The following is a 22,369-nucleotide window of genomic DNA, read 5'->3' as shown; positions in this document are numbered from 1 at the left end:
GGTTTCTACCTTCGTAGGGCTTGCAAAGTTGGTGTTCATCATCTACCGGAGTCTGGGACAGTTCCTTAGTACAGAGAATGCAACCATAAAACTGGGTGCTGACTTTATTGGTCGTAATAGCACCATCGCAGTGAATTCTCACGTCATTTCAGTTTCAATCAATAAGGAGTCCAGCCGCGTATACTTGACTGATCCTGTGCTTTTTACCCTACCACACATTGATGTAAGTTAATGTATGCTAATGAAGCAATGGAAGGTTATAAAACTGGAGAGGGAAGGAAAGGAAAGCTGACATGCTGGGGATTTAGAGAGGGAGAGGGAGAATAGGGGAGGGACAAAAGACCTTTCCATTTGAATTTTAAATGTTGTACCAGGTCAGAGACACAAGTTTATTTAAGTCTGTGAACATAAAATTAAATGAGCCTGGTTCAGTGATTATTAGAACTTAAGTGTATTCTTAATGAAAGCTAATTCAGTAATCAACAGGAAAATGTAAATGACTCTAATTTGTTTTTGAATGAAAATTAACTCTTACCTTAGCAGCAGGATAGCTGTGTATTAACTGTTACGACTCTGCTTTTGTACAGTGACAAATTGTTGTTGTTGTTTTTTAAATTGGTCTTATTGATCATATTTGGCACAATTGTGAAGTATTGTGTTTAAAGAGTTGAGGACTGAGATGTGATTCCTCTGCTGTACCTCAAGTTGATACTTCAATACCTACTCTATGTTCTAAGTAGAGTGAATGAGTGCCTACAGATAACCAAGTAGATTTACAGAGTTGACAAAAATAAAACTGTGCAGCCATGGTCCTTGTGTCATACCGGCCTCAGTTGATTTACTCTCAAGAACCTTGAGGTTCTATGTGATTCAAATGGTCGCTAATGTATCACTTAGAACTAATTAAAAATGGGTCCAAAATTGAAAATGGGTTTTTAAGACACTTGTACCTTACAGAATTTTCTCAGTACAAATTCATAGCTCTAATTTTGTCAGAAAGGGGGAAAAATCATTCTAATGTACCATCAGTATGTAAAATCATAAGATGGAAATTGTAATTGTGTAAAATGGGTCTTTGGTAATTTAGAGTACACTTTAGAGTGTTTCGGACTATAAAGTCCCTTTTAAGCTAGATATCTGCCTTGTATAACATAGTCCACAATTTTGCTGATGAAAAACTTTATAGTCCGAAACATGCAAAGTTTAATCTAAATTACCTTTTACACATATTAAACAATTGCCATTGCCATCTTAGAGTGTAAAATCCTAATTTTATCTTGTCATTTTATTTCCCAGCCTGACAATTATTTCAATGCAAACTGCTCCTTCTGGAACTACTCAGAGAGAACTATGATGGGATATTGGTCTACCCAGGGCTGCAAGCTGGTTGACACTAATAAAACTCGTACAACGTGTGCATGTAGCCACCTAACCAATTTTGCCATTCTCATGGCCCATAGGGAAATTGCAGTAAGTATTTGCACTTCTAATTAGTAGCAGGAAAAAAACCTCAGAGATTCAAAATAGCTTGTATTATAGTCCTGTTTTTTGGGTACTTACCGTAACTAAAAAGCAAACAAAGAACCATGTGCATTTCTAATCATTTCTACACTATTCCTATATTTTAAGAAGTATTAGTACTCCGATATTGTTTTTTTCTTATAATTACGCTCTCCATTGTCACATCATGTTCTTGTTCTAAGTTTTTTTCTCTTGGCAACTAAGGGTTTAAAAACTGAACACCAATAGGTCACACAAGAGATAAGAGACTAAAATTTAGTATGTCTTCCCATCTCAAATGTTGGAATCTCATTTTAAGACTTTCCACACTATGTAAATTTCATATTTTGAAAATTCAGAATAACTTCAGGAATGTGTCTTGGTATTTCTTCTTATGAAAGAGAATGTTATCTAGAAGATAAAAAATATTTTCAGAATTATAGAATGAAAACTCAGGTTTTTGTTTACTCAGCTCTCCGTATGAAAGCATATAGAAACCCAAAGAGAAAATGAAAACTTAAAACTTGGCTTATGTGTTATCCTTGAAAATCATTACAATGTTGATTATTTTTAGTCATAACTAAGCATTCTGTATTTTATTGTGATAATGTTTTCTATGTTTTTGTAGGTAATTATTTTGATCATTATTTTAAAATATTTGTGCTTTTGCATTATTTTCTAGGGAATATCTTCCTCTTTCATAAGCCATTCTTTATAAACATTATAGTCAATGAGATAATAGTCTCTTTTTAGTAATGAGCCTTGTTTCACTAACGTGTATATTATTCTTCAGAGTTAAATATTAAGCAAGTTGTTTTCTTCTAGTTTATGTACTGTAGGAATACTAGTGTTCTTCATGTCTTTTTATTTTATAGTATAAAGATGGAGTCCATGAATTACTTCTCACAGTCATCACCTGGGTGGGAATTGTCATCTCCCTTGTATGCCTGGCTATTTGCATCTTCACCTTCTGTTTTTTCCGTGGTCTACAGAGTGACCGTAATACTATACACAAGAATCTTTGTATCAACCTTTTCATTGCTGAATTTATTTTTCTAATTGGCATTGATAAGACAAAATATACGGTAAGCATCTATTAAGATGTTTGACTTTGGATCATTGAAAATTCTTTTAATAGGTATGAATTTGTGTATGATGCTGCTATTAATATTTAACCTTAAGTTTATTATAACTGACATGGTGATATTGAAGTATAACTTGTAATTAATTAAAAGACAGCTTAATCATGAAGTAATATTATGAATTAATTTATTTCATTATTAAGGTACATTTGCATTCTCTGGGTTATTATTAAGATGTATAATTTGAATGGAAGAATGGTAGGGTACTGAAAATATACTAGTTTCAAATTTCTATTGTGCTTACATAGTCATTCTGACTAGTGAACCTCTTCATATTTAGAGCAATGCAGACATCATCTTGAGGTCTGAATGTCAGAAACAGAATTTAATTAGTTAATGCATTATCCTGTATTCATCTGTGCTGGGATGAATTTAAAGAATGCTCCATATAAAATAGAAAGATAATCCTACATAATTAGGGCTAGGATATTTATCACTAGAATAAGTAGTTTAAATTTTTGTTATAGAAAACATAGAAATAATTTATTTGCAAACAGCCATTCTAATGACTTATATAGCAAATCATAGACAAACAGGATTTTTAGATTTTATAATGGATAATTTGAGAAGAAATTAAGATTTGTTTTCTGTTTGATTTTGAATTTGACCAAAAGCAGTAATATCTTCCTGTGATGAAATCTAGCACACTTGGTGGTATTCTATGCAAGTGTTACACTCTCCGTGTTTGGCAGTGTTTTTAACTTTTTTCCAATTATGAAAAGATATACATATAAATTTTTGGTGAGTTAACAGTAGTTTTAAGTAATGATGTGTTTTTAAAAAGCAGGATTTGTGAGTGAATATATTATACTTTTAGCGAGCCATTTGCATTCATGGGTTTTCTCTTGTATTCTTTTGTTCCTTTTCTTACAGATTGCATGCCCAATATTTGCAGGACTTCTACACTTTTTCTTTTTGGCAGCTTTTGCTTGGATGTGCCTAGAAGGTGTGCAGCTCTATTTAATGTTAGTTGAAGTTTTTGAAAGTGAATATTCAAGGAAGAAATATTACTATGTTGCTGGTTACTTGTTTCCTGCCACAGTGGTTGGAGTTTCAGCTGCTATTGACTATAAGAGCTATGGAACAGTAAAAGCGTAAGTAATTGCAAGCGACCTGAGTGTTTTTCAAGTGAATAATTTTTTAAAGCCTGTTAGCTGTCAGTGAGGGTCCCTGACAGACTAAAATAGCATCTGAAAGCTTTATTGGTAAGAGAATGGGCATGCCGTGCACAAATTACAATCAAGTCTTTTGTAATTTTCTAGGTTCAGAGGATTTGTACTCTGGTGAGGCAGATTCTACATTATGGACTTTCTTTTAACACAAAAGATTGACCTGAAACAAATTGAAAGAGTAAATAACTTTTTGGCCTTAGAAGATATTAAGTAAAAATTCTTTTGAACTTAAAGCATCTGACAGGTTTAACTACTTGGTTTTAAGCTAATGCTTCATTAGCTCTCTTTGTGCAGCCAACCCTGTAGCTAACTCTCGTTCTGAATGGTAACACTAGCACATTCCATCCCATATGTTTAACTTTCATAATACTTTATGAGTCAGTTAGAAAAGGACTAAAATAAGTCACCGTCTTTCATTTATAAAAATATAAATATTTACAGGAAGTGACAGAAGGTAGACATAGCCTTGTTTCTAAGGATTTTGTTTGCTAGAGGCATGAATGTGCCTTCCAATTCTGTTAATTTTTTTTCCTTTGATAAAATTAGTTATATGAAGATTCTTTTGGAGTACAGAAGCTTTTTGACTATACAGATGATGACAGACAAATAAAAGAAATTCAGCAGGGATTCAAGGTTATGTGAAAAATGAACCATTAAGTAAAATATGTCTTAATAAGTTAATGTATCGTTTACTCTAATTCTCCGTGAGTTCTGTGCTTTGATTTTCTTTCTAGTATTTGTTCCTAATGAAGGTATTATATTTATGCTGTACTGTTTCACAACAAGCATAACATCTGAACATTTTTTTTTTTTTTTTGTCTCTTTCATAGGGCTGAGCACTTTAGTTCAGAAAGATCTGAAAGGCAAATTTTGCTGATTTTATATATATATATATATATATATATGGTTTTATATATATATATATATATATATATATATATATATATATATATATATAGCATAATTTTGTGTGCTTTTATCAGGCCTAAAACCTGAAATGAAAAATGGCAGGTTGAAGTAAATTGCTGTCCTTTGTTAAAGTTCATGCCAACTCAGAATTATTAGACTTGTTCTTGTCCATAATAAGCAAATTTTTCAAAAGCAAATGTAGTGATAGTTTTGTGTTTATTAAGTTTTAAAACTCTTAATTTTCTTGTGATGTTAAATATCCAAAGATGCTACTTGATTCATACTCTCTTCTTTTCAAAACAGTTGCTGGCTTCATGTTGACAACTATTTTATATGGAGTTTCATTGGACCTGTTACCTTTATTATTCTGGTAAGAAGGCTCTATTTTCCTTTTCTTTTTTAGTTGCTACTTTAAAGAAATATTATTTAAAAGTATCTCAGTGTATTGTTAATTCATACATTCAAATATTATAGACATTTTCTATTTTATAGGATAATATTATTTAGTATATTTTAAATATTATATCATTATTGTGTTTATACACTTGCCACTTAACTTTATGAAAAATTTCCTCTACTGAAAAATATCATTTCCCATTTCTAATTCATTGAGTCAAAAAAAATCTAAAAGCAATACTTATAAGCCATGTTACAAATTTAATGAATGTTTTAGAAAAGCAAATTAACTTTACCTTAATTGTTACTTTAATATCCATATAGTAATTCAGCATTTTTACATGAATGTCCATACCCTAAATTGTTTTTACTTGTATAAAGTTTTAAAAGTTTAGATTAATTAAGGAATATTAAATGAATTCTAAACTCATTAGAAATAAAATTACTTTTCTAAAACCTAAAATACCAAACAAGAACTGGGGATATAACCCACTCCTAGTATGTATAAAGTCCTGGCTTCAATCCCTAGTACCAGAAAGAAATTGGTTTTTAAGAATTTTTAGTTTTAAATGCATTTCATACAAGTTGAGAATAGTGACAGTAAGGTATTTTTAAACTTCTCACATTATCCATGGTAGTACTTGAATTACTAAAAACAAAAGAATGTAAAGTGTCAGGAACTGGTATTATCAACAGTGTCTCATGAATACCTAGGAAACAAGTTGAAACACAAGTTTAAATATTACTTTATTGCTATTTTCAGAATTTTGTTTCTTTTTCAATTTCAAAAAATTGACACATGTGCTTCTTAGGATATTTTTATTGTTAGTGTATCATAAAATGAGTAGTCGAAGGAAACGTTAAACCACTCCTGTATGTACATTTTTATTGGCATTAAAATTAATTATTTTACACAAGTACAGTTAGTAAGCAAAATGAAAATTTGAGATGAATACTTATGTGAATTAAACTAGTAAAATATTCTCTAGTGTTCCTAGGTAAGCTAATTTCTCATCAGAATTATTCAATCCAGATGATTACCCCAATTTTAATTAGTAGGCTGTTTGTTAACATAGCCTAAGCTTATCTTGAATTAATGACAGACTGCTGACATGAAGAGGTATGATCCTTAAAAACACAGGCTTCTCTCTTCCCCTAAGTCCTTGGCCAAACACATTTATACTTTGGAAACTATAAAGATCATTTTAGGGATATTCAGACTATAAAAATGTCATGTGTTTACTCCTGTTGTACTGAAGTTTTATATTTATAAAGGTAAGTACCAACTTTAAAACATTAAAAAAATATTTACTTGGCAAAAGGAACTAATGTTCACACAACTCAACTTTGAGGAAGAAAACAGGTAAAATACATTTTATTATATTACCCATTTAAAATGTAAGCCCATGTTATTTATTTGTCTTTTATTATTATCCTCTACCAAATACTTTAGACTGAGTTGTGAAGGGCTTTTGGAACATTTTTCTGAACCTAAAAACAAATAACAACAACAACAACAACAAAAAGAAACCAGCAGGTAGCAATCACAGTATACATCTCCTTGGAATTCTCCTCAATTGCGTTGCCCTCTCAACACAGAATGAAACTTAACTGTTGTACAGGAGTGCCAAGCAATCTTGCAAAACAATATGTAACCTAAACTGAAATATTATTGTATAGCATGAGTTTACTGAAAATACATTTACCTACATTTATTCTCGGGTGATATATTTAAAACTCAATTCAGACATACATCTTAATAATATAAGCTGTATTGCATACTATCTTTTATGGCATATTCTTATGATAAAAAATTACCTCTAGCATTTCTAGAAAATATAGTTTTGCATTTCCAGCTTTTTTGAATTGAAACCATTTAACTTTGTAGTATTAAATAGGTGTACATTTTTAATAATAATGTTCTGTGAAGAAAAATAATATACTGAGGAAGATAAAACTTCCCACTTCTGCATCTCTATAGAATGTCTTGCCTACAGGCACTGGAGTTATTATATCTATGAGAAAAGTGCTGGTAAGTAATGAGCAGTGGGAAACCATTAGTATGCCTGAAATGGTTTAATGAAAGCTTGGATCATGACACGTCAGGAGCTGTTCTTATCATTTGGACAGCTCCATCTGCATCATTAATAATTAATTCAGTTCAGTAAGAGTTCAGCTCACACACTCATTTAGAAGTCTTCTTCAGAGAACACCTCTCTGGCTGCTAGTCCCAGAGAGAAATAGGTTTCTGCTTGGCTAATAGCAAAGATCTGGAGATACAAGTACAGTTTTAGAGTTGCATTTGCCAGGTAGCAAAAGCTCCAGGGAGGACAAAAAGGGTCAGAACATATGCAGTTCAGCTAGGTTACTTCAGAATGGTGTTTCTGTTCTTCTGTCTTATCATATCCATGTCAGCACTGCAAGCTGTGGAATGAATTTTAAGCTGCTAAGCTCAGACGGATGTGATTCAATTGAGCAGGTTGATGGCCATAAAGCAAACTGTGCACTCCTATAATCTCTGGTACCTTTTTCGTTTTTACAAGCTTCTTTGTATTTTTGTGTTTATCAAAATGGGTGATGTTTAACTATGCCATATTATTAAGCATCATTGGATTTTAGCAGCCATTTTCACTGGCAGATTATTTTAATAATTATGTTCATAATTATTATTTGGGAAGAGTTAAAAAAACAATATTTGTCAGTGGAACAGAAAGAATGCCCCTGTTTGGTGATTTAGTCCTTTTAGCTGTATTGGAGATATATACATATATATATATATATTTTTTTTCCTTCTGGATCTGCTCCCACCCTTTTACATAGTGTCCTATGAAGAGATTTCCACCTATCTATTCATACCTGCGCGCACACAGACCTAGACCAGAGTTAATATTTGATTAATTTATGAACAGATTGCTTCATCTCCAAAATTAATCATGAGCATATTTAGCTGGTGGGTTCACATACATACCTAACATAACCCTAAGAATCTATACTTAAGGGTGACTTCTGTGTGAATAATTGAGTAACTACATGTACTTAGACCAGATTAGACAAATCTTTGTGTGTATATTTATAGCTCTACATTTTCCTTTCTGACACATACTTCTGATACATAAAGCCTCTCAACCTATCTTAAAATATTATGTTTAAACTCAGTGTTGTTTTTGTTTGGGAGGGGAAAAAAACCCCAAAAAGACAAGAGAGGGTAAAACTGGCTCCCTTGGAGTGGAGGTGAGAGGGCAACAATTGAATGGTGTCTGTTCTCTCCCTTCTTCTGCTTTCCAGTGAGAAATAGAAGAAACTCTATTTTGTGATTAAGTTTTAAATGTATACCAAAGACAGGAAAATATATTGAGGAAAAATAAAATGAGAAAGAAATAACTTTTTAAACCAAAACAGATAGATAAATAAATACATAAATAGAGGAATAGGGAAAGAAGAAAGAAATGAATACACACCTGGAAAGATCCTCTTATATCAGGAAGAAAATACACAGAAACTATGAAATCAAGTTTGCAGACTATAGTTTAAAATTAATTTAAAATCATATGTTTTTGTACAAAAGTGACTATTGTGGATCATAGAATTTACCAAAAATGTTTTGTTTGCTCCTTTGTCTCCATTTTATATTCCCATAGTTGTATTTTAAGCGAACAAGAAAGAATGAGTGGGGAGAATCTATTAAGATATTATATCTAACAAAATCATAATTCTTATCAGTGTATTACCTTCTGAAAAAGATCATAGCAACAGTATTTATTCTGTGAAACTAAAATTTAGCATAATTTTTTAAGCATTGAAAAATAAGAGAACTATTAAAGCAAACTTAAAAAGATGTATTTATGCTTCAGTATTTATTCCTTTTGTTTCTAAGAAATATTTCACTGCCATATGATGTTGGCAGTACCATATTAAATTGTTTAGTATCTACACGGTAGAAGTAGTCCATTTTTCTAATAAACTAGTAAATAATACATGTCAGTGAAATTTCAGTTTTTTTTTTTAATGAATTGGGGAAACAAAAACTCTTTAGCATTTTTGGGGTTTTTTTTTGCCATCTTATGATTTAGAGTATGACTTGAATGATTGTTTTCATAATTCCTTGTTTTGAAATGATGGAATTTTGTCTTATTAAATATACCTTTCCTTCATTATCTGTATGCTTTCTATTTCATGAGCTAAATTTGTGCAGGATTTAACATATTTTTTTTTTGACAATCTGCATTGACTATAATACTTGTTTTTAGTTTCTTTATTTTGGAAAATTCAGGAACACTTGGGAAATCATTTGAACACAAAAATCCTTCAAGGGTTTTAGAATTATTTTCCCAGTATTTTTAGTTGTCTTTAAAGAGACTCACTTTTAAGTCTTCTTAATATGATCAATGTTAGCTGTGTTAGAACGGCTTTTTAAAGTTTTATTTTTATATTCACACTTGGGTTTTCTGAAATTGTGTAGTATTTAGCTGAGAGTGGAACTGACGTAACAAGCTTTGGAGAAGACAAAATGGACAGTTAGGCATTCAGGTTGACTAGTGGGGAGAAGTGTAAGTATTCTGGCATGTTGCTGGTTGTGGGATAGTAGAAGTTTCTGGGGTGGTAGAAATTTCCAGAGGAAATGGATTGTTAGTTAACTCTGGTAAGTCCATCAGTGGAAAGTCATACCAAGAGTACACCTGTTATGCAGTTCAGGGTTTCTTTTAGGCAGTATTGTATATATTATATTATTTATCTTAACCTCATTTATCATTGCTTGTTTACTTTTACATTGGATCATGCTTTGTAGAAGTGGAATCTTTTTTTTATATAGAACTAGTATATTTGTTGTTCAAAGACTCTGAACTTTGCCTCCCAGAACAAATTGATTAATTTTATTTTGAAATACTGTGGGTTGTGTAGCCAGACCACAGTATATTGAATCTCAACACTGACATTATAGTAGCTAAGTAATATTTGGCAAGACATAGCTCAATAATTTATAAATTGTGCATACAAGAGCTGTCTGCCACCTCTGGCAGTAGGACTGTAGCTGACTTTTTCCTCCCTGGGATTTTCTATATTTTCTGAACTTGTCGATGTATTAAATGGAAAACATCGGACATGTATTTTGTTAAAAACCTCAGTTGAGCGAAGGGAAGAAAAAAGGAGAAAAGCAGTCAACAGTGTATGTTTTAAGGATTAAATGAGAAGGTTTTTTGTGACACATTCAACTGGGGTAGTTTTTTTAGTCTTAACTAGAACAAAATTGTCTTATCATATATAAGCTTTAATTATATTTCCCTATAGGTAGATTTCAATTTCTTATTTCAGTTTTATTGAAAAATGTTTTTATTCTTAGATTGCTTTTTACCTGATCTTGTTCATTGTTCTGATAAATTCATCCCTGGACTTTCCACTCATTTTCTTTTTGCAGCATAGTACTTTACACATTCCACATTTCCTCACATTCACATTCATTATTTTGCTAATAATTTTAAACATTGTTGTAGATAATAAACAGCTTTTTTTCTTTCTGGAATGTCCTACTACTACTATTTTTTTTCCTAAGATGAGACGAGGGGATTATTAATGTGTTTAGAAAGTCATGAATACCAAATTTTGACCTTATATACTTTGGAAAATTAAGAAAAGGAGGAAAGAACCCTATATCTAGAAATTTACAGTAAAAGAAATGTTTGTATCAAGACATTTAAAAAAGAAGTTGGGAGAAAGTGAGGTAATCTGTGAAGCAGATTACCCAATGGTAGGTGTCAGTTGGTTTACATGGGTTTTAGTATGTTTTTAGGATATTTATGTAATTCTTCCTTTTAACCATTCTTCAATTTTAGTAGTTAAGACTGCTGTTCTGTAAGCTGTAGGAATAATGACATGTTGATTTTTGTCTACTATTTTAAAAAATTAGAGATACACTTTACCATAATGCTTTAAAAACCTAATCAATATTTACTGTATTATCAGATGGTTCTCTCAAATTAATTCCTTAAAAACAGAAACTGTGTTGTATCCACAGTACAATAAGTATATCCTTGTGTGGAACAGTCAAGAAAGACAATACATATTTGTTGAATGAAATGTATATTCTAACATCCCTTGAAATTCAAGCATATATCTTGTGACTGACTGTAATAATCTTTAGCAAATAAAACAAGAAAATATTTCTACAATTTTACTTACTTTTTCCTCTACATAAATATTTTAAGAAATTAATTTTTAAATATTTTAAAACAAAGAGCTGCTTTTGTCCTCCAGTAATTAACATTGAAGGGTAGAACACTGTCTGCCAACATGTGTAAGTAATGCCCATTAACCTCATTTTATCCTGTAAAAGGAAATTCTACCTCTGAGAGAAAGAATAAGACATAGTAGACAAAATGATAAAGAGCTTGGATTAAAGCCTTTGCTCTGTTCCCAAACTCATCCTTCATAGGAAGGACTTAGAAATTTTAATTTATTGTCCTATATAAACTTTCCTAATTATAAAAATTAGAAGTAGTGTTGGATGAGTAAAAATAATGCTATCATTTGAACATATGTCATTGTGACTCAGTAAAAAGGATCATATTACTGTCACAAAGTTGTGTGGATTATCTGTCCCCAAGGAATTGAGTTCATCACCTGCAGTAGGTCCTTCTCTGAATATACCATTTAGCTGGTACTGAGTCATGTAAACCTCTCAAAGTAACTGTTTTTGTCTCTTTTAAAATAATTAATAATTATTTAAAATGTCAAAAAATCCATGAACAAATGTAGTTTAGTCCTATTTTTAGAACTTAAAAACTGCCTCCCTTCCATAGTTCTGCCAGGTGTCTACAGAAGCAAGTGGAATTTACCAACTTTTGTCTCTTTTCAGTCAAAACCAACCCCTTTTTCTGGAGTTCACTCTTGTTGACCTCTGGGCATTCCAGACTGTCTATGTTAGATTCTATCTTCCCCAGGTTGCTTTTGTTTGCACCTAGATTTCTTGCACAGCAGAATGTTTAGAACTGAAAACAGCCCTTTGTCAGAATTTACCAATTTGTATGTGATACAAAGACAAAGGAAAAAAGAACTCATGGTTATGGTTAAATAATGACTAAATAATGGTTAAATAGGAAATATATATGTGTTTTTAAAATTTGCCTTCATATACAGGAGTTTTTATATATTTTTATTTCACTTGCTCCTCACAGTGAACTTAGAAAGTAGGTTGTGCAGATGTTATTAATCTCATTTAACCAGTCAAAATCAAGAGCTGGACTCTTATCCAAGTCTTATGATTCCAACCCAGGGATTTTTCCTTAAGTTGATGTAAATGGTCCTTCTAAGAAATTCACTTTAGTGTTCATTCTGTGGGTTTTAGGCCCTGGAGTACACATAGCTGAAGAAACTAATTTAGGTTTTCTAATTTATTTAATCATTACCACATGATACTAACTTAATGAGGTTGCAATTTCATGTCAAATGATCTATTAAAGAATCGATCATATGTGCCAGAGTGTTTTTTACATAGACTGAAGTTGATCATCACATACATAAACCTAAATTGAATCATTGATGTTTAACTGCGTTAGTTTATTAACTATATTTGCAAAATTTCTTTTTGTTTATAGTGATCTAATCCTTTTTTATTCGTTATAACAGTTAAATATTATCTTCCTCGTGATCACATTGTGCAAAATGGTGAAGCATTCAAACACTTTGAAACCAGATTCTAGCAGGTTGGAAAACATTAAGTAAGTATTTTGTATTTTAATTTTAACACTTGACAAGCTAAGTAAAAGATATTCTCCACAGGGAACACAGGTATTTTTGCCTTCTATCAACTCTAGAAATTATTCAGAATGAAGTTTTACTGATCAAGGTTGAGTCTCACTATTACCATGTTACAGATGTGGGTCAAAAATTAGATAATTCTGTCTTGATCTAGGATGAAGAAATTGTTTCAGTGGCTTTGTGGAAATTTCATATTACTGTAGCAATTTCCTTTGAATTTAAAATGCAGTTCAAAATGATGTTCCTGTTTGCATGGCTGATAGGATTTTATTAAGTTTGTTTTGTTAAATGACTTTTTGATTTAAGGATTCTGAGCAGTTTCTCCTCCTAATCCTGTTTTCATAAGAGAATTTAATCTATTGTTAACTTGAAGATTATCTGTTGTTTTTATGCTAATTAAACAAATGTTTACTTTACTAGTGTTATTGCAATATTCTATCAATGGAAAAATGCTATCTAATTAACAAAAAATTGATAGCTGTTGATTCATTAAGTCATCTTATGGAGGTATTTTCAGAGTTAATTTTAAAATATGAGTGTTAATTTAGAACTTGAGATATTCAAGTTGATTATAATGGGGTTGTGAAAATACTATTTTTAGAGTAAAAAATGGCAGATCTATTGTAAAAGTAAATTTTTAAAAAGTTAGATGTTTTAGATAGGTTAGTGCCAGCTTCATTGCATGTTGCATGGTAAGAGAGAGAGCTAATCTTTAGCATCTCTCTTTTCTTCCTTTTCCTCTTTCTGTCTTCTCATCTACACCAGTAATTACCGTGTTTGTGATGGCTACTATAATACGGACTTACCTGGGTAAGGTAGAACCCTACATTAACCAATTTATGGCATGATTTATATTTTTTACAAATCCGTCAATATCATGAATTGCCCTTAAGTTTTATAATTATTTTGAAATATCTGATTTGCTATAGTATTTTTAAACGATAATATGCCTTTATTTTTTTAATTGCTTGCCTCTGCATTTTGACTTTCTTAATTTTGACTAATTTATAAAATATATAAATGCTTTCTTATTACTTTCTATTTTAATTCTGTCTAATAATTTTGTTTCTCTTTTCTGCTTATAATGCTTTCTAGCTATGAAGATAATAAGCCATTTATCAAGTAAGATCATTAGTTAGACATGGAATGCACTGACTTTAAATCCTTCTCATTCCGCCCTATTTTCTACAGTTCTTTTCTCCTTAAGCTATTCATGATGAAATCTCTCCAAAATTTATTATTATTTTTTTTTTATTTGAAGTTGTCCTCATGTTTTTATCTCATTTCAGCTAGGCTTCTTCATGCTTTAGTTATAAAACCTTAGGTTCACCTAAGACTAGTTCATAGACTCTGAAGTTTAGGTGCTAAGTGATTATCTGCCATTTAACCTTTCTGTATGTGTCACATTATTCAGTGTCATATGAGTAGACCACAGGAATAAAATTGTGTTAGTAAACTAATTAAGAACTCCTTAATTTCTTTAAGCAAAATGCACAAAAAAAACCAATAAAGTCCTGGGGGATATTTTACAACCTGTGTTTTAAAGTAGTTTGATACCTGTGTATTCTGGAGTAAGAAAAGGTCATGCCTGCTGTTGCGGTTTTCACCGGAGGCTCCAGTACTAAATGCCGTTGTTCTTTCTTAATCAATGAAAGGATAAAGACAAACGCTGTTGAGTTTGAATGTGAACATAGAGAAAGTCAACTGCTACTACTGATATGTTGTTAAATAAGTGTGATAAGTATTTCCCCACCCTCTCATTGAACCTGTTAAAAAATTCACTTTGTTTTTTCAGGTCTTGGGTGCTTGGTGCTTTTGCTCTGCTGTGTCTTCTTGGCCTCACCTGGTCATTTGGGTTGCTTTTTATTAATGAGGAGACTGTTGTGATGGCGTATCTCTTCACCATCTTTAATGCTTTCCAGGGAGTGTTCATTTTCATCTTCCACTGTGCTCTCCAGAAGAAAGTAAGTGAATGGAAACACCTAGGGCCTCTGCTTGCTCATTCTGTGACTTGAAAGTAATAGGTGTAATAGAGAAGCTACAGCGGGCACATTACTAAATAGCATCATATTTTTTATTACAAGTTAATTTTAATGCCTGTCTGGAAATTCAGGCTTCACATTATAAAATGGAATACCAGTCATCTTTTGGCTCTCAGTTTGGGAAGGTTGTAAACTTTGATCTTGATGTTAAGACTTCTTCTTTGTTAGTAGGGTCTGTAAAATACTTTACTCCCAAAGTAGACAAGATTTCAAAAAAAAAGTTAAATTCATTCTTTGCTCACTAACAGGAATGCAGTGGTCCAAAGTGAAATTGAGTGTAAGGATAAATCATGTCAATTTTAAACACACCAGACATATAAAAAATTAATTCTAATGTTCCTTTTGAGTAATTTTGAAAGACTTAAAAACCAATAATTTAAACCTCATGTCCTACCTAGTATTTTGTCCTGACTTCATGTTAAGTGAATTCAGCAAAAAAAATTGAAAAATTAAAGTTAAAAGGGAAAAACTTCAATCTGTAGCAAGATATAAGTCTAAGGGAATCGCTTAGCAGCCATTTGAGTTTGAAATTTCTGTGCCTTTCACAAGGTATCATCCTTTCTGTCTGCATATCTAATGTAGTCTTTTTATTCTGTTATTACTAGTTGGTCACTAAATTGAACAGAGAAATAGAATTGTGAAAGTGAAAACTATTATGTTTTCAGTCCTGACAAGATGATAGTGTTGTTACTTCCATCAGTTTTGAATAAGCTATAATTTTGAGATAATGACAGTGGAATGTTCAACACTGACAGATAATGTACATTCACAGCAATATAGGCATTAGGCAAAACCAACACCGGAGGGTATTATTTGGATGAAATACCATTTTGATTGCCATTGTCTTGGTTATACAGCATTTCAGAACAGTTAATAGCCATTAAATGTGTGGAAAATTTTTGTGAGGTATCATGTGTTATTTAATAACAGTGAACTCTTAACTTTCTAAACATTGTACAAGGATAACCTTAGTAACTATTTTAGTTTTTATTTGTTTTTTATGTAAATGAGCAGTCTGTGCACAAACCTGTGATCACATATTCATTTCTGGACTTTTGTGCCATACGTTTTTGACATAATGCATTGATATAGTAGAGAAAGGGTGAAATAGTTATTATTCATATAGTTATGCATGCTAATTGAACAAGAAGACTTTCACATGCTTTTTGTTTTAGCAACTACATTTTAAAAGCATCGCAATGCACTTATTTTGACACGTTCTCCTTATTCTAGGATACATCCTATTGGGTACTGCCAGAGTGGATTGTTAAGAATATGCCATAAAATGATACATTAAAATCATGGTTCTTACTGTTCCAATGAGCATATTTAGGCCAAGAAAATGCCCTCAAAGCTCAACCACATTGTTATTGTTTTAATAGGTATAATTAAATAAAGCCAAGAAGAAAATTCGAGTGCACTTAGATTTAAAAGGTTATCTAGTAACTTTAATTTTCTGTTTTTGAAAGGAATAAGTGTTAAAGTCATGGTCTTTACAAGCAGATTACTGAGTTGTGAAAGGGGGAAGGCTTCTGAGTGTTTTGGGTTTTTTGTTTGTTTATTTATTGTTGTTTTGGTCATCTACTAGAAAAAAGTTTGTTTTTTTTGTAATTTTTCCTTGTCTGTATTATAATTTCAAAGACTGGCTCTAATCTACAATAAAATATTTCTAGACCAATATAACTAACACAATCCAGCACCCTCTGTCAACAACTCCTTCCTACTCTGTACCACTGTTCTAGGAGGGGAGTTCTTTGAACTCCACTTTTTAAAGGTTGATTTAAACTTTTCTTTCCATTCATATTTGCAGGCTCCAGTAGGAAAGGGAAATTATATGGGTAATTCATTAAAGTGAATGGAAATTACATAATAGTTTTATTGAGTGCTAATGAAGTGAGTAGACATCTTAGATGCTCCATACTAAATGTTAAAGCTAGGCCTATCAGAAAATGAAGAAAACATTCCATTCTGGTATTGGCAAGTGTATCAAAGTGCCTTTTTTTTTTCTTTGTTCTTAATGCCAAAGAAGTCTTGTCTTCAGAGTAAAACTCTGCAGTCTAGTCAAACAGGTTTATGTATTGACCCAATAAGAGAACATGAAGCATGTAGAACCTAAATGACTGAATTACATATTGAGTAAATATAATCAAGCAAGGAATATACAAATTGTCTGATTTTTCTTAGCACAAAATAAAATGAAGCCCCTAGTTGTATAGGTAGAATAAAACTTTAAATACATTGCTATTGAATTAATAACAAACATTCACATAATAATAACAACAGGGTACAAAGTATTTCCACAGGTTATATGAAGTTTTAAAGATCTTACTAGCCAGTCAATTGGTCAGAGATATTTCTCTAATGGGATTTTAGCAATTTCACTTGAACTTGATTTTGAAATTTCAATTTATTTTCTCTGCAGTTTTGACTTAATGCTACTTTAATTCTTCTTGGTTGTCTTCACTCCTCATTTAATTAAAGAGAGAAGCAAGTATGTTTGTATTAATCCCATGGTCTCATGATTATTCATTGCAGGTACGAAAAGAATATGGCAAGTGCTTCAGACACTCATATTGCTGTGGCGGCCTCCCAACTGAGAGCCCCCACAGTTCTGTGAAGGCATCCACCACCAGAACCAGTGCTCGGTATTCCTCTGGCACACAGGTAACAAAGGGTTTGACAGCATCTTTAATTAACCTTATTTATAGAAAGTCTACTGGGACATGTTCTATTTAGATGCACTAATTGTTTCCTCATTATAATGATGCAGGTAGTAAATGCTTGCTTTTTTTAGTATTTTGGTTTTAATTTCTTCTTAAATATGTACTCCAGGTGTTTGTTTAGGTGTAAACATCCTTTTGGAGTTGGTGAGTCCTTTAAGAAGTGAATCCTAATCAGTCCATATTCTAAGGACATGTAGCACAGCGCTCAGAGCAGGCACTCAGTCAGCATTTGTTGAATAAGCAGTCATCTCAACTTTTTATAAAAAGTCAATTAACTAACACACTTTTAAGAGTGGAAATTAAATACCCTATAGTAAAAGGCAAGCAGCAGGGCAACATGGATATCCTTAATTTTAGACCCAAAACTGCACACATTCTGTAAAAGGCCAACTGATAACCATACACAGATTGTCTAGGATGAATCTTTGTGTGTTTTTAATAAGGTGAGCTTGGGAAAACTAACGTATGTCTTGCTATTTTATATTAATAGAGTCGTATAAGAAGGATGTGGAATGACACTGTGAGAAAACAATCTGAATCTTCTTTTATCTCAGGTGACATCAATAGTACTTCAACACTTAATCAAGGTCAGTTATTAGGAAAATTTTAGTTTACAATATACAATACAAATTTTGGGCTTTTTTGCCAACTTAGAATAATTCTAGACAAAGTACTGAAATTTTCTGTCATGGGTATATATATCACACGTTCTAAAACCTATTTACTTTTAGTCATCATTTATTAAAGTACATATAAATTCATTTCCTTCAATAATGTAATGCAAAAAATATAACTTTAAACTCCACACTAATAGAAGCCTGGAAAAAAGTAATTATTAAAAATATACTTTGCCACAGATTAAAATGTTTTCCTAATGGGTATCCCACATTTCTCCTTTCTAAACAAGACATTTATCAAAAGGTTCTTCTTAAAATATTAATATAAATTAGAATAACTACTATTCATGTAAAACAGTGCTGATTTTACAGTGAAAAATGGCAAAATATTTGTAAAATTCTTTTATGTTTTTTCATAAGATTTATAGTAAGCCTTCATAAACAAAGTTAAAATATCACGAAAGTTTGTGTAGTACTTTTTCCATATTGTTTGATGTGTCTATAAAGGCAACTTTAAATTTGTCATATAAATCAATATAATTCTGTAAAAGGAACTAATTTAGCAAGATAAGGTCACAAGCACATACACACACAGGTATTCCTGAATAAAAGCTTAGTAAATGTCAATCTAGTATGAAAAAATTGTTATTGTGTTGATCCTGGAAAGGTAATTTATTCAGGTATTTTCAGTTTTGAAGTATTGATTTGTAATATAATATAGAGTTTACCACAATGAAAATATTAAAAGACATTTTAAATTGTTGACATTATTCTGGGAAGATTTTAGTTTAAGATAAAGAGAGGAGTATATGTGACATGAAAAAAACTTGAATTTAAATTATTTTTAGTCAGATTACATTAGCTGCACAAAGCATACAATTGATAGGTAGAGTTTATCATTTATCAATTAGAATGAGGGAAATGTGCATCTATTCCATTGCAGTGGTATTTTACCTAATTCTGTTAAGATGACTATCAAAAAGTAAATGAAGTACTCAAAGATTCATTTTTGAAACCTGGCAAATGAGATTATAAAACAGGAAATCTTGTTGTATACAATTTGTGAATCATCTGATGATTCATTTTACAGTTGTTTTCCCCCTCGGCATGTACGCTTTTGCATTTACTAAGGGAAGCTTTTTGCAGTGTGTCATAATTTTTACCTGTTTGTGAAAATTGTTTTCTTCCTGCTTGTATCAAAGTTGGTATTAACACAGATGTTTTCATGAGGGATAATCCCACACCTGTAAATCTGAAAGTTTGAGATTCTCTCCTCTGGGCCTCAGTGGTGAAGTTTTTAATATTAAGCAGTAACATCTTGAAACATAATGTTGATCTCTATGCATTTAATTGCCATTTTTGTTTAACAGTGATTTTGTATAAATTAGTAAATGTCATCCTCAGCAGGTGTTTACTTGGGGGATTTAGAAAGCACCTGTGAGTTACTGAAATTTAACTTCCCTCTCCCCTTCCTCCTTCAAATTAGTAGTTCAAATACAGTCAGAAAATTTCAACAGATTTTCCATTGCCAACTTGTCCACTACCCTGATGAATTAAAAAAAAAAAAAAAAAATATATATATATATATATAAAATACTGCAACTGTAACACTAAAATAAGAACTGATGTATTTTTTTCTGTTTTTTGTTTTGTTTTTTTTGCTTTAGGAATGACTGGCAATTACCTACTAACAAACCCTCTTCTTCGACCCCACGGCACTAACAACCCCTATAACACATTGCTCGCTGAAACAGTTGTATGTAATGCCCCTTCAGCTCCTGTATTTAACTCACCAGGTGTGCTTACACTTAACAAATAAAACTACCTTTCTTTGCTGCTAAACACAGCTCTGATCTTTGCCCTGTTTCTAAAATACTTGTTACCATGATATTTGTTATTATTACATCCTTATTTTCTCAATTAAAAAAAATTATGGTATTGCCCATGCCAGGCTTCTAAAACTGCACTATATTATAGTAAAAGTTCAGTCATGATAGTATTTACAATAATTATCCATGTTTTTAACACAGGTGGCATAAATCTTAATATATTATTACAGGACTGACATCACATGGTCCGAGAGCCCATCTTCAAGATTTATATCATTTAGAGGTATAATATCTATATAATACATTATTCAGTTGACTCTAAAGCTTGCTGACAAAATTGTTTCTGGAATGAACTAGTTAATAAAGATAATTTGGATGTCTGGGTATAGAAAACTACATCCAGCATTGTCAATATAACCAAACTATAGTATAGTGCAGCTTTATGGTAGTTTTTCTTTTTTCTTAAGAAAACTTTTGAGAATACAGTTAATATTAGTCAGTTTATGCCAATAGTTTTTAATTGGGGGAGGGAGAAAGATTATCACTAACCTGTCCTGTTTACTATGCCAATAGTTTATTTTTTAAGAATCATGTATTTAATATTACCATTTTCAAGATTTTGGGAAAAGTTTCATTATTACTGCTAGCATATAATCTCTATTTGTGAATAATATTTGCCACTAAATTGAACCCCAAACTTGGTTTCCAGGTTTTTTTTGTTTGTTTGTTTCGTAAAATTCTTTTTAACGTAACTGCAGCTTCTTTTCATTCTCTTGTTTTCTTACTTTCCTTATGCTTTCCTCTAGCAACCTACAGAGAGACAAGTATGGGAGTAAAACTTAACTTTGCCTATCAAATGTAAATTTTTTCAGCATGATTTTTAACGGGCACAATTAAAACATAACTAGCAGTCATGAAGTAGACTCAGCGGGCAAGTGGTTCACAATTTGCAACTAAAAAATGTTACCAAATTTAAACAGTACATCTATCTGTACTTCCTTTTGTCAGTAATAGAGGTCTGTAGCAAATGCTGTCCATACTTAAGTATATGCAATGCTGAAATAATTTGCTCTATAAAGCCTGAAGTACTGTCAGCCAAAATGCTTAATAATTGACTTTATCATTTCTGCATTCCCACAGTCATCTTGCTACAGGCTGTGGAAAGTCTTCAAGTGAATTACCTGAACTTGGGCAGAAAAAGATGCCTCTTCAAAACCAGAGAAGCCTTAAATCTGCAGTATATCATAGAAAACACCTTTTGGATTTTATTCAGTGTACTTTTTACATTTCTTAAGCAATGATTAAAAGAAAAAAAATGTCTGAAAACATTGAACCTCTGCAAAGGAAACAAATGCTAACATGTTTTCCATATGTCACCTGCAACTGAAAGTGCCAAATGTGTTCTAATGGTACAGCTTACAAATAAAATTGTGGCACATAGGAATTATAAACTAGAAAATTGTGTAAGCTAAAGGAAGTCTTACAAATAACTATCATAATTTCATTTTGTTAATACCCAAAGCATGATAAAAATTGAATTGTTAATCTTTGAAATGTAGAAGTCAGTTTTGTTTTTCGTGTTTTTTAAATAACATGAATAAGTAACAAATATAATATTCTCCCCCAGATTATCATTTCTGCTAATGATAATTGTCAGACACTTATAGGTCATGAAATTTGTGCCATACAGAGAATTTCTGTGTGTTTTCTGGAAGAAATTGAGTTTTCTGGGATATCTGCAGCTTTAAGAGTGAGGGAAATTTCTTATTCTTTTCCAAGAATTAAAAGTTTTTCCTAAACTCCTCCAAGCCTTGCATACAATGCAGCAGCCTCACAGTGGTCAGTTTCATTTCAATAACATCATCTCATTCTTATTTTTCTTTTAACAGACCTATCTGTAGACAAGTGATTTTTTTTTTCCTCTAGGATTTTGAGAATGGATAGCTCAATTTTCCATTGTGCAGACCATTTAATTTTCTTTGACTCTTTTTTTCCCATTTGCTTGAGAAGCACTGTGATGTCTTAGTTTACATGTTTATGTGTCTGTAGAAAATACAACTGATTCATCAGAATAGAGCATGTTACCATGTTTTTTTTCCTCCTAAACCTCTTTCCATATTTCAAGCAGAGTTATCCAATCTTTCATTCCGTGAGAAATAAAAATATATTAGCCAAGGCTGACACCCTTCTGCCATTCCATAGTTAATATCTATTCTCGGTTTAATTTCTGTGACCCATACTTAAGAAATCTCTAACATTTCTGCGTTTGACCTCCATGCCCATGATG

At 31.6% G+C, this 22,369-nt stretch overlaps 1 protein-coding gene across 17 annotated transcripts in view; it reads left to right on the top strand.

Annotated features, from left to right (window-relative positions):
• Positions 1-22,369, top strand: part of Adgrl2 (adhesion G protein-coupled receptor L2) — a 266,353-nt gene that overhangs the window by 240,900 nt on the left and 3,084 nt on the right. For 6 of the 17 annotated variants that reach the window (XM_047539007.1, XM_047539001.1, XM_047538992.1 and 3 more), the window contains 10 exons: positions 18-223; positions 1,297-1,470; positions 2,376-2,585; positions 3,516-3,736; positions 5,027-5,093; positions 12,740-12,831; positions 14,667-14,835; positions 17,449-17,577; positions 18,127-18,223; positions 19,921-20,049. In XM_047539007.1, coding sequence (XP_047394963.1) covers positions 18-223; positions 1,297-1,470; positions 2,376-2,585; positions 3,516-3,736; positions 5,027-5,093; positions 12,740-12,831; positions 14,667-14,835; positions 17,449-17,577; positions 18,127-18,223; positions 19,921-20,049 — 1,494 coding nt within the window. Of the gene's footprint in view, positions 1-17; positions 224-1,296; positions 1,471-2,375; positions 2,586-3,515; positions 3,737-5,026; positions 5,094-12,739; positions 12,832-14,666; positions 14,836-17,448; positions 17,578-18,126; positions 18,224-19,920; positions 20,050-20,283; positions 20,366-20,888; positions 20,941-22,369 lie in introns of all 17 variants that reach the window. The other 11 variants (XM_047539046.1, XM_047539054.1, XM_047539037.1 and 8 more) reach the window with 4 other exon arrangements.

This window comes from Sciurus carolinensis, chromosome 1, assembly GCF_902686445.1.
Source record: "Sciurus carolinensis chromosome 1, mSciCar1.2, whole genome shotgun sequence".
Taxonomy (NCBI): Eukaryota; Metazoa; Chordata; class Mammalia; order Rodentia; family Sciuridae; genus Sciurus; species Sciurus carolinensis.
This window is presented reverse-complemented; position numbering and strand designations above follow the sequence as displayed.